Source organism: Ciona robusta, chromosome 14 (assembly GCF_009617815.1).
Source record: "Ciona robusta chromosome 14, ASM961781v2".
In the NCBI taxonomy this organism is placed as follows: Eukaryota; Metazoa; Chordata; class Ascidiacea; order Phlebobranchia; family Cionidae; genus Ciona; species Ciona robusta.
Window position 1 is genome coordinate 39,400 of NC_143248.1, and position 12,342 is coordinate 51,741.

At 36.7% G+C, this 12,342-nt stretch overlaps 3 protein-coding genes across 4 annotated transcripts; all 3 read right to left on the reverse strand.

Moving 5' to 3' along the window:
- Window positions 1–50: 50 nt before the first annotated feature.
- LOC149724609 (uncharacterized) lies at window positions 51–3,564 on the reverse strand. The gene has a single exon (XM_089891948.1). It carries the CDS (start codon window positions 3,323–3,325, stop codon window positions 674–676), a length of 2,652 nt encoding a protein of 883 aa, XP_089748074.1. The 5' UTR covers window positions 3,326–3,564; the 3' UTR covers window positions 51–673.
- Window positions 3,565–3,714: 150 nt separating this feature from the next.
- LOC149724610 (ubiquitin carboxyl-terminal hydrolase 39-like) lies at window positions 3,715–8,379 on the reverse strand. The gene is made up of 13 exons (XM_089891953.1): window positions 8,240–8,379; window positions 7,855–8,024; window positions 7,566–7,659; window positions 7,195–7,332; window positions 6,836–6,988; window positions 6,438–6,541; window positions 6,217–6,262; window positions 5,998–6,151; window positions 5,263–5,330; window positions 4,886–5,074; window positions 4,618–4,760; window positions 4,284–4,419; window positions 3,715–4,112 (listed from the first exon to the last, which is right to left on the reverse strand). Exons 1-13 carry the CDS (start codon window positions 8,267–8,269, stop codon window positions 3,972–3,974), a joined length of 1,566 nt encoding a protein of 521 aa, XP_089748079.1. The 5' UTR covers window positions 8,270–8,379; the 3' UTR covers window positions 3,715–3,971.
- Window positions 8,296–11,750, reverse strand: LOC149724611 (large ribosomal subunit protein uL1m-like). Of its 2 annotated transcripts, XM_089891957.1 has the most exons (6): window positions 11,504–11,748; window positions 10,369–10,555; window positions 9,986–10,208; window positions 9,616–9,768; window positions 9,036–9,260; window positions 8,296–8,683 (listed from the first exon to the last, which is right to left on the reverse strand). In XM_089891957.1, the coding sequence occupies exons 1-6, from the start codon at window positions 11,571–11,573 to the stop codon at window positions 8,480–8,482; spliced, it is 1,062 nt and encodes a 353-aa protein (XP_089748083.1). In that variant the 5' UTR covers window positions 11,574–11,748; the 3' UTR covers window positions 8,296–8,479. The 2 variants fall into 2 exon arrangements, with proteins under 2 accessions (XP_089748083.1, XP_089748084.1); XM_089891958.1 differs by lacking the exon at window positions 9,616–9,768 and having other exon boundaries at window positions 11,504–11,750.
- Between the last annotated feature and the right edge of the window lie 592 nt (window positions 11,751–12,342).

A 12,342-nucleotide genomic window follows, 5' to 3' on the forward strand; every position in this document is an offset into this window, starting at 1 on the left:
CCGGGGAGAAAATATTTTTTACATGCATTTTTATGTCTTCTGACAAAGTAGCAAATTATTTATACCATGAGTCAGTATGGGTTGTATATTTAACGTTTAATATGTTTGTTTATATAATATCCAACAACATCAGATTTGTGTGAGGGCGTGGGTAGAATCTGAAAAGACAAGAGAGCATGGCTCTAATGAATAGACACGTTCGTTAATAACTTTAAAGAAAATAAGATACGTATAAAATAGCACATCGCAAAGTTTGTTTTTTTTCGTCGAACAGTTGTTGGGTAATGAGCTAGCAGCATATGCACAAGAACATGCGGTTTCTAATATCTTATAATATTACAAATGTTACTTATATCTTCAACCTATTTTATTAACCACATTATTTCTTCAATCCTTAAGCGTTGTGGCTTAAGCTTAAATGTGACATTTGTGCAAGGTACTGTACGCCTGTAAGCTCAACTACTATGTGTCGTGGTTAAATAGAATTTATTTTACATTGGTACGACATGCACCGATACTTTTAATTGAGACAATACATTAAACCATAAACATACTTGAATAATACAGGTATACGGTAAAAAAAACATGAAAACGGAAAAATCGAACAGAGTTTGTATATTTTAATTGATTACCATATTGTTTTTATCTGCTACAATAACAGGCTTTTATTTGTTTATTTTGCAAGACTTCGTCTCAGCTTCATCCAGAACGATGGACGATCCGCTACATCGGTCGGCCAAACCAACCAAGCGTTTCTCCTCACACCTAATACTGGGAGTCGTTCAACGCCAACCAAACTTTCACCGTGTCGTTTCAAATAAACAACAATCAAAGATTCCGCCGATCGCTCACTGTTTCGCCACATCTCAGATACCATGGACAGTTCAAATCTTGTCCAGCTGTTGGCTACGTAGTCCTTGGACAGAATGACCAACGCGTGTTTGCTTAATCTTAAATTATTAGCAGCTGAAACCATTTTTGGACAACCGGGTTTAAAATCACGGGAAGGAAAGCAAAGTTTCATGGGAGTTAGTTCGTATGGCGGGTTCTCAATAGCGCAAAGTAGCTGCCGCACGACCCACGCTTCGTCCACTGAATCAGGAACGCAAGACAAATACGCCTGGTATTCATAAACGTCGCTTCTATTCCTTGGTAATGCTTTATGGTAGGAAAGTTTTGATTTGATCATCTCATACCAGAACAAAGCTTGGAATCTTACCGAGAAACCAAATACAGCACAAGCAGTTGAAAGTAACAAACAGCCGAGAACTATACCGACAATTTTGGTTGCTTTTTTCCAGCACAATGCTTCCGAATCCCATTCTATAATATCAACATAACTACGGCTACTGTGCAGAAAGCAAGTGACGTTTCTTAATAATATGCGACTTCTGCCCACTGTTAAATATAAGTTGTCTATGATCCATTGTTGAAGCGGTATGATGTCACAATTGCAAAGGAATCTGTTGTTTTCAATGTCAAGGGACCTGAGATTTACAAGCGAAGAAAACGTGCTGGGAGGATCCAGAACACGGATTTGATTCCCGCGAAGATTTAGTTCCTCCAGCAAATGGTTTGTTTGGAAAATATTTTTTTCTAAACCAGTGATCTTGTTATAAGATACATCAAGAAGTCGCAAATGAACAGAACCAGTAAAGGCAGAGGATGAAATGCTTCTAATGTTGGAACGAATGAAGTAAAGTTGTTTTACCATTAACCCTGAGAACATGATGCCTGTGTTTAATCCTTGCTCGATGTTTAGAACTTGGTTGAACTTAATGCAAGTCAAATTAACGTGATGTTTGAATGCGTTATTAACCTCATCGTTATATACAACATGATTGCCACTGAAATCAAAATATTCCAAATGGTGCAAATATTTTAACCAGTCAATTGGTATTTCCAATAGATTGTTATAGCTTACGTCCATAACCCGCAATCGTAATGCGCTTAATTGCGACATGTGTCCGAGATCGAACCAGCCAATTTTACAATGTGAAATGTTCAAGCTTTCCAAAGCAGACACGCCGTAATCGGCAAATGCATAAGTGAACCAACTCCCCGCAAGAACAACCGACTTAGTTTGGCTGTATATTGATTTAAAACGCTTTGGTGCAATTCCTATAGAAATTTTGTCTTGAAATATTTTGTTCCATGACAGATCAATATATTCAATCAAAGTTACATTGTACGTGTATTTTATCATCGGTACAGATTGTAGATTGTTGTGCGAGATATTTATTCCGCGTAGATTGTCTACGTTCGCAAACGCCTCGGGGTCTACTCGGTGGATTTGGTTCTTAGACAAGTCAATGTATTCCAGTCCTTTTATGTTGGAAAACACAAACTTGCGAACTTCAGTTACTTGCGCAAAGTTGAGCCCAATACGACGAACAATCGTCTCGTTGCAACTTTGGTAAGTTAAGCCTTTAAACGACGCATCTGTAAGGTGTATGTGCCTTTGTTTGGCTTGCTCGCCCCCCATATTTACATGCAGGTTGTTTACGTGTGAACATCGCAGTGCGTCCAGTATTGATGGTTCGTAAAGCATAGGAAAGTCAGAGAAATACAAATTATCGATATGGTAACAACGAAATAACTCCGTGTCCATTTTGACATTATATAACTGTCTAAAATCCAGGACTTCGTAGTGAGTTCGGCATGAACCTCCACAACAACTTTCAGGAGATTTATGTATGTTTAAATCGTCCATGTCGGCCAGGTAAAGTTTCTTTAACGATCTTGGTTTGTTCTTTTGAGAGAAATAATCGCCGAAAGCAAAACTTCTGAAACTATTCCCGCTTAAATCGAGTGTTTCTAGATTATCCAACCGTTTCAGGGATTCGTAGGGAATTTCTTTGAACAGATTTGACTTTAGTAGTAATGTTTCAAGCCCGTAAAGACCATGGAAAGTTCCAGCTTCCAACTGAACGAGACTGTTTAACTGAAGCGACAGATTCTTCAACGAAACAAAACAATCGAACGAACCATTGCCGACTTTTGTTAAGAAATTATTCGCGAAACTGAGCCACGTTGTGTAGCTGACTGATGCACAGCAAAACTGGAAGCTTCGAGATTCAATCTGCGTTAAACTGTTTCCAGATAAATCCATTATTTCTACTGGAGGCAAAGTTCCTGTTGGTATAACAGACAATCCAAAGCATCGGACCTTGTACAACGGGTTGATATCCCGACCTGGTAGTTTTAACATTGAACAATTCGACGAGCGCCATGTTGGTGAACTACTTACTTTATATGAACTGGATAATTTTGCACAAACTATAAGAAATAACAGGCGTACATACATATCACTGCACATATACATAGCTACAGACCGCTAGACTGGTGTGCGCCCCCACCCACATCCGTATATATATTGCTCTTACCTACGCTGTGAAGGTTGACAAATCTAAATAGCGGATTGTTTATAATGTTTCAATGCAACATACGATCCGGTAAAACGTTATTTAGTTGGTTCCACACGCGTCATAATGCGCATTATTTGTTTCTAACATATGGTAGGATAAGAGATACCGCGTTTATTAAGTTAAGCATTTATAAACAAATTCCTTTACGATTACCCATTCGATGATAGACGAAACAAATATTACAGTAACATTCGACAGCATCCTAACGGTACAACGAAGTGCGCGGCAAAGAGCGGGTAATATATTCAAATTTGGTGTTGCAGCTTTTTTTAATGGCTGAATATATGTGAACAAACTTTATTTGCGGGAAAAGTTACTCGGTTTGTGATCGCAACCAATCAGCAAAAACTTTTGTTTGTTTGTCAGTATGACGGGATGTAGATTGTTTGTGTTTATAAACCAATAGTCGCAGATACTGTCTTGCGAAGGCCATCCGTGTTATAGTTACATTTACAGCGAAACTAAACTGCAGCAATTACAACAATAATAGTTGGGCAGTTTATTAAAACTTTATATTCACATTGTTTAACAAAGGTAGTTTCATCAAACTTCCATGGGGGCGGGTGGTTTGCTCTTGTCTGTCCTCAACGCCCATATTTGGATATATGCTTCAGATAACGTGATCATTTGTGGCAAAATATCTGACACGTGAAGGTCTTGTAGTTCGTACCATTGGTTGGAACCCTAAGTTGATGCGCAGAATTGTGGGCATTAAAGGGTTTTATGAATGAACGGTTAAAGTTGGATAGCGGAGACCGATAGTCGCTAAAACGCACATCGGTAAAAATGACAAATAAAACCGTGGCTGTTGAATCCAAAATACATATAAATAATCAAATATTTCTCGGAACTTACTTGGTGTAAAATATGAACTCTGTACGACCCCTTCCCTTCGTTCGGGTCGCCATCGTGAACGATGTTCGCCATCAAGTCATAACATGTGTGTGGTACGTCAGCATCTGCTGCTACCAATTCCTCTAAATCTATGTTCCTATGCATGCGTTAGGTAAGTTATAATACAAACACCACCTACGTATGCCTACGATTTAAATTTAATAAAGAAACAAAACATTTCTAGACAAAAACCCGTTCAATTGATGATATATGACTGGCATAAGTTTAAAAATTTTCATGTTCAGTGAAAGAAATAAAACTAGTTTTGATCGAATAACAAGTCTCCGCCACTTACGTGACTGGGAAGTTAACAATGGTCGGATTTTTCTCGATGAAAAACAAATTCTTCGTGAAACGTTTGATGTAAAATATAAGATATGGGGGAAGACGGGTTATCTCGAATCTCTTCATTGTGGAATCCCTTTTGCCTTTGTATTCCTGCAACATATATATGGGAGTTTGTTAAACGACAACCATGAATCAATAAGAAATATGGTCCGTGCTTCTTGTGTCAAAAACATTTTTCATTATCGTCCCTGAATCTTCCAACAAGTCCCACCCACCTTCTCAGTCATTCCATTAAACTTGGCAAGCAAAGTAGCGAGCGGAACTTGTGGTATAATGTTGTGTTCCAACTCATCTTTATATAGAGGAGCAGCGGGTAAGTCGAGCGCTAAATATAGAAACGGGGATTTTTCCATCTTCTCTTGATATTCATCCTCCTTTAAAAGCTTCTGTTTCAATTCTTCAGGCTGAAGATTAAGCCGGTTTTAATAAAAAACAAATATATGTCTTTTAATTAATGGTGTCCAACATATAGTTTACTGTATGAGCTGTATATTCCACCAAGCAGCATCATCAGTCTTTTAATCAAACATAATTTACATAACACCCACAATAACCACACATATATTTACATTAATATTAAACATAAACGTACAGTTTCAGGATTCGGAATCTTCCGCGAGTAAATTTTCATTTCACCTTGGAAGGTTTTGTTAACGATGCCTGGGGTATAAAAATGTGTCACGTGATCAATACATAACGTATATCAATACATCATGTGATCAATACATCACGTATATCAATACATCCTGTGATCAATACATCACGTGATCAATACATCACGTGATCAATACATCACGTGATCAATACATCACGCGATCAATACATCACATATATCAATACAACACGCGATCAATACATCACATGATCAATACATCACGTGATCAATACATCACATGATCAATACATCACATGATCAATACATCACATGATCAATACATCACGTGATCAATACATCACGTGATCAATACATCACGTGATCAATACATCACATGATCAATACATCACATGATCAATACATCACGTGATCAATACATCACATGATCAATACATCACATGATCAATACATCACGCGATCAATACATCACACGATCAATACATCACGTGTGTCAATACATAAATATGAATATGACACTTAAGGTCACATATTCAGAAGAAAGGAAATCGTTAACACGTTGTTTATTTGGTCCCATGTAATAAGTTATCGACAAAATCAAAATCCAAAGAACAGTTTTCTGTAAGAAATATCTCATAAAACATTGGTCTCATATTTTAATTATTCTCCTAATCTCCTTATACAACATAACACACAACCCCAACCAAAACTTACTACTTGTGCGTTTCTTACTCCCATTCAAAGCAACATTCATAGAGTTAAGAAACCACGTTAACAGATCAAGTGGATCGCCCTGTTTCGTTATCTGGAACCTTTTCCGTGAACAAAGAACAATGCTCTGCAGCATCTCGTGTGGTGAAACGTGCGCCTGGGGTCGAATAATTCCATAAAACATAATTGTGCCAACATTTATTAAAAGCTTGTAAAAATCACCTTGAAATTTCTCGGGTTCCAAAGTTTTCGAATCAACTCTCCAAACCTGAGAAAACATAATAAATATATAATTACAATGGTAAGCAGGTCTATAAATATATTTAAACAACAATTAACATTTTTGTCACATCATCTTATTAGGAAAAGTTTTTATCTTTTTAATATAAATTTTAAAAAAAGAAAAAGAGAGATTTTAGTTTAATGTTACGACTACGACCAACCTCTGAGAAAGTAAGATCATAATGTCACCGGGTGGCCGCTTGATATGAGAGTAATTCTGCTCACGTAAAAAATAGTTTCGTAACGGTGGAACGTGGGAGAGAGCCTGTATATATATATATGTATATAATGGGGTGGGGAAATTATATAATAATAATAACATTCAACATTAACTTAGAAACATTCACACTTGGGTTTATTTGCAACATACATGAGCATAATCCTACACAAACAAACACAAACTTTCTGTTTATAATATGAGGGACAAATACATGTTAAGGACTTTTTAAAAGTTGAGATTTTAAATGTTTTTTTGCCTAAATAGAGCTACACAAGCGCCAGTGAACCTAGACCTTATTAAAGAAAACAGTCACTTTAAGGAATATATTAAAACACTCACCTGCAAGATTACATTACAGTAATCGTTAGCTTTAATATTGTTCAAACCCACAATGCCTGGTAGATAAGTTGTGCCGTCGTACGCACGCATGAGTTTGGAGTCATTTAATAATTGCTTGATGTGTTTCTTGGTGAAAGTGGGATTCAACACGTACTGCAAAGTTCAATATTCAGTATAAGAAAATAAAATGGTGTTCATACAACGTAAAGAATCTTCTTATTCGTCTCAAACATGACTTTTCTCAAACGAGGAACTTTATTTAAATTTTACGACTTTTAAACCCAGAAAGGTCTTTGCACAATCAGAAATAATTGATCGATATTAATATTTCACATCAAGCTAAAGATGACAACACAAACCGTTATATCTTCCAGTGAAGAATCCACGATCATGTAATTGTCCGGCAAGCAATAGAACTTAAGTGTATAGAGGTTCAGAAACACATGATGGTTGCATTCAACACTGTGCGTGTATGCGTGTGATTTACGCCCTCTTCCCTGTATGGGGGGTTTATATAATATTGAAACAGGGCAGATACTTTACCAACTACAAAGCTACAAATTATAGTTTACATTAATGAATAAGGTTCCATATGTTTGACAACCATAAATGTCACTTTAAAATCAAAACACAAGCCCAGAAGTTTTCACTACTTTGGTATACTATGAGACCATATGGCTGTGTTGCAACACCTTCATTATTTAGCTGTTACGAATGCAATCCAACGAACCTGGAAGTATTTCCCGCACACTAGGCAGGCGTATACGTTTAAATGGGAGAGGGAAACAGAACACAACTTCTCAAAATCAAAATCCAACACACTTCTGAACAAAGGAATTGGTTGTTAGCAATACATAAGGTGAAGCAATATGAACAACATTATAAAGATCCAACTTTAAGCAATGTTTAAAAATGTATTTGAACCACACTGTAAGAAATATAGGAACAAAATAATAAGACCCTCCAAACAAGCGAGTGATTTCATTTAAAACTATGGTGTCAAATGTTGTCTCCCCCACCTATTAATAGTATCAAGGTACGGACAACTTCTGCTCCGATCTACTTTGGGTTCGTTAAGATGTTCGTACTCATCATCTGATGAGTAAGCCTCCACCAAATTATCTGACGATGTTTCCGACTTCTTCTTGACCTCTGTCTCCTCGTCGGGTTCCAGCTTCCGTTTCTCTCCCTGGAAATATTAATTGAAAATATAAAACAAAGATTTTCATTTAAAGAGTAAAATGAATGTGAATAAAGGTCACGGGTTCAAGGCTTGATGCTGCGCAATGGGTCCACGTGTTCTGGAGAAAATTACAGCAATTGTTCCAACCTAATGGTTACTAATGGGTTGTCTAAATTATACAAAACAACATCAACAATTATAAACAAGTTATATTGACGTACCTTCACATGAGCTGTGCCATTATTTTCCATTATTACAACAACTTATAAACAACAGGTTCTGTAAAACAAACCATGTGTGGAAAATGATGACAATGTTTGGGTTTTCAAATTAACAAAAACATTTGAAAGTGAAACAGATTTTCAAGATTTTAAGAAATTTTAAGGAATATCTAAGACAGTGACAAAAACTTTGAGTAAGAAATTAAACCAGAAATAAATGTTTTTAATTCCCAGCGAAAGTTAATTAAACTCTGATTCCTCTGTTGGTTCGGGAAACAGTTGAGTAATATCCATTGTTAGTAATTCAGTGAAACACGATATTGAAGCTTTTTCCACAAGTTGTTTATCGTTTGTTCCTTTCTTTCTTGCAACGGGAACTTTGGACGTGATATGACGAATCATAAATTCAATGTTTGCTGTCAGTTCTTCTGCTGTTTGATTTAACTGTTCAATATAATCATATTATTTATCTTTTAAATTTGTTCTGAATAAAGTAAATAAGAAAAGCCGGAAAACGACAGTCGTTATAACACAGGTGTTCTGTTCCACCTCGTGCCCGCTTATAAGTTACCATACAGGTTACTTTGTGGCTGTGGGTGATTATTTTTTAAAAGTTTTTTTATTCTGTTTCTTTTGCTGGTAAAATGTCCAAGATTGCTATTGTTGTGAAATAAAAACACGACCGACATATTTATTTTCCAAGTTTGTGTTAAGAGAGTTTGCTTATACCAATGCTTGGGTTTAACACATAAGACTTCGTAGCAAACAAACAAACATGATTAAATTAACCCCTTACCCTCCCAACTTTTAATTTACAAATTAAACCATTCGAATAATTCTGGTAAATAGTTTTTGTGACCAATGCCCTCAAGTGTTCAACGAAATCATCGCTCGTTCCCCACTTTTTGCTCGGTTTCATTCGACCAAGTTTGTCGTGAAGACCTTTGTGCGATTGAATTACATTCTCGCTGAACACTTGTGTGCTCAAATAAGCGTCGCAAACAACTTTGTTGCTCAAAACCTGCGGATGTAAAGATTTTGTGAGAAAAGTAGTCAAACAACTGAATGCAGTGAAGGTTTTACTTTGTGGAGATTTATAAAAATCAGCAGAAATGCGTTAACTTGTAAACTATCACTGGCTTGTTAAAACAAATAACTGAGTTTTAGAATTTTGGTCTGTTGCCCCTCATGCAAGAACAAATGAAACCCACCCCCACCCCACCCCGACCCCCACACCCACACCGACCCACACACCCACCCCGACCCCCACACCCACACCCACCCCCACAACCACCCCGACCCCCACACCCACACCGACCCCCACACCCACCCTGACCCCCACACCCACCCCGACCCCCACCCCGACCTGCACACACCTTATAAATAAGCTCGTTCCCTCCCGCAGCCACCGCCCCGTTATCCAACGCAAGCTCAACTTGCTCCTCAATGTCGGTAAAAAGGCAAACTTTATTCCTGATGTTGGTTGGGTGGGGCAAGTCAACGGTGTCAAAGAAACTTAAAAGCTTTTTCTAAAACATTGAAAAACAGGAATAAACAATTAGGATGCCTCAGTATTAAAAGTCTTGTTACAACCTATGGTAGGATTCCTGGGTTTATAAAACAAAAGCTTCCAGAAAATTTAGTGAATTTAGATTTTAAACAAACAACTTCATTACGATATTAATGTTTCTCCGATTCACTGGAATACCGTAAACCCGGCAATAATAGCGATGACATCATACTCACTCTTTTTCCTTTCCCAACATAATTCTCAACAAGGTCAAGTTGCAACAAAACCACAGAATCTTGTTTAATATAATCAAGTACTGTGTATTTCTTCAGTAGTTTCACAGTTTCATAAACGCCTTTAATTTGCGGACGATACAATTCATTCAAATAAACATCATCAACAGGTTTGTCAGTTATTTCAATTTCTTTTTCAAATTTAAGTTGATGAGGTTTCTGACGCCTGTGAATAATTTGTTTAATAAGATAGAAAATCTATGCAGAATATAACAACTCCTGACAATATTTGCTTGTATAAAAAAGCACAAATACTAAGCAACACTTAAATACAGCTTGATGTAAATTCAGTTGATCTTGTTAAATTAAAAGTTACACAAACTCACTCTTTCCATTTCTCGAGGTTTCTTCCTTTTCGAAAAGTGAGCGGTAACACCCTTGAAACATCGTTACGAACGAGGCCTTGTTTCTGCGTCAGGTTTGCGATTCTCATCTCCGCACTCGCTCTGTTTAACTGTTGGTTTCGATGGTTGGTATGGAGGTTCGCTGCGGGGGGTCGGGTCAACGTTGGGCCTTTGATGTAAAATTATTGCTGATTGTTTCCTTAACACTTTCGGCGCCAATCTACGTATATATACGTTTAAGTAACAATGGTTCGCGGTGCCATCACACGTATATATACGTTTTACCATTTTTTCATTGTTACGAGTGCCGCGTTGCATTTAAACTAATAGTAAACCACGTATATATACGTACGCTCGATCTAGGCTGCATTGAGACTAAATGCGAACGTCTGCTTTGAGATTACGTTATTTTCGCCTAATTAGCTTGTGACTCTGCGATCAGCTGTTTCTGACGATTTCAAGTATATTTTACGCAATATTACTAGTTTACAATGTTTCACTGCTGCCACTGCTGGAATAATTACGGATAATGGTTCAAACTTCAATGATTTAGTGTCTGATCATTACAATTATGATGTTGTGAAGTTTTGTTTTGTCCAATTCTTATTCTTACGGCTCTGAAGAAAAGTGAAGTTATGGATACATTGGTAGTGATGTTATACGTCCACACAAACGGGATAACATGGATATGTCACTGTTTCTTGGATTCCTGTTGCTTACTGTTGTATAATTTGCAACTTTCAATTGCAATTCATGGCTTATTTAAAATTTAATAAAATCCAAAATTCGTGTGGCACCCAGTGTCCGATTGTTCAAATTAGTGCGGCGCCGAAAGTGTTAACATAAGTTTTATTTACCTCTTTAAAAATGATAACGAGGGTCAAATTAATTTAAACAACGAAGAGAATTAACAGCAAAACAACAGTCGTTAAAACACGCTATGGGTAAAAGATGTGAGAAAGAGCGCCAGTTAAGAATCGTAGCTGTTGAACCCAATAACAATATTTCGATAATAATTGGGTAGGACAGTGAAGAATCCTCCGGTACGTTACAGGTTTGTTGGGGTTAAAGTTTTAGTTGAAACGAATTCTTCACCAAAAACTAAAATCCGACTCACCGATTTGATATTTTGAGCGGAATGTTGCATTACACCTGCTGCAAAACTTCAATATATTTACTGAGTTCATTTTATGATTTACCCGCTGATCAAATAATAAAACTAAATGTACTAGTTATTGGGGTGTACTACTATTCAATACGCTTCCAAACTTAACGAATACAACCGCAATATGAGATATTTATCCAAATAAATAAATTAAAAATCAACAATTTTAAAAACGAACCAAAATAGGCGCCATAGAAATCGTATAACTAGCTTCACGTTTCCAACATAGAAATCAAACAAGAGAGTAAAGCTCTAATGAACGGGTACGTCCAGTTTAAAATGATTAATAAAACGAATATATGTATAGTACTATACCATACTCACTGGGTAGTGATTATATAATTATGTAAAATGGGACAAGAAAAAACTTTGTCATCTTACCCCACCCAGAGTCGTAGAAACACCTATAGTATTTCTGACTTATAGTATTTCTATGGCTCTGACCCCACCCGACCAGAGTCGTATAAACACCGAGTAGTCCAACTGCCGTCTATGTGTGTCCAAAATAGAGCAAAAGTAGTGACTTTGGCAATGGGTTTAAACGAACTTGTTAAGTTTTATTTGTGTTTTCCTATTGTGGGAAGGTGTAAAACAGCTTCTATTTACCTTACCAAACATTTTTTAGAAAAAATGTATAAATTTAGCCGCATTAAATGACTAAAATGTCGCAAATCAACCGCTTCTAATTCTAATTTTTGACTTTTTTTGACAAAGAAAACAAATAACACATGTTTTTTACATTTTTCAACCTTTAAATTTGTTTTTAGGCCCAAGTTTTTCTGTAATTTACC

Excerpts from the sequence above, each read along its gene's own strand:
- LOC149724611 (XM_089891957.1), bottom strand. The coding sequence starts at position 11,573 with ATGAACTCAGTAAATATATTGAAGTTTTGCAGCAGGTGTAATGCAACA. Across the intron at positions 9,261-9,615 it reads GGAACGAGCTTATTTATAAG|GTTTTGAGCAACAAAGTTGT; the intron begins GTGTGTGCAGGT and ends TTACATCCGCAG. Across the intron at positions 8,684-9,035 it reads GTAAATTAAAAGTTGGGAGG|TTAAATCAAACAGCAGAAGA; the intron begins GTAAGGGGTTAA and ends TATATTGAACAG.
- LOC149724609 (XM_089891948.1), bottom strand. The coding sequence starts at position 3,325 with ATGTATATGTGCAGTGATATGTATGTACGCCTGTTATTTCTTATAGTT.
- LOC149724610 (XM_089891953.1), bottom strand. The coding sequence starts at position 8,269 with ATGGAAAATAATGGCACAGCTCATGTGAAG. Across the intron at positions 7,333-7,565 it reads TGTGCGGGAAATACTTCCAG|GGAAGAGGGCGTAAATCACA; the intron begins GTTCGTTGGATT and ends CCCCCCATACAG. Across the intron at positions 4,420-4,617 it reads ATTGTTAACTTCCCAGTCAC|GAACATAGATTTAGAGGAAT; the intron begins GTAAGTGGCGGA and ends ACGCATGCATAG.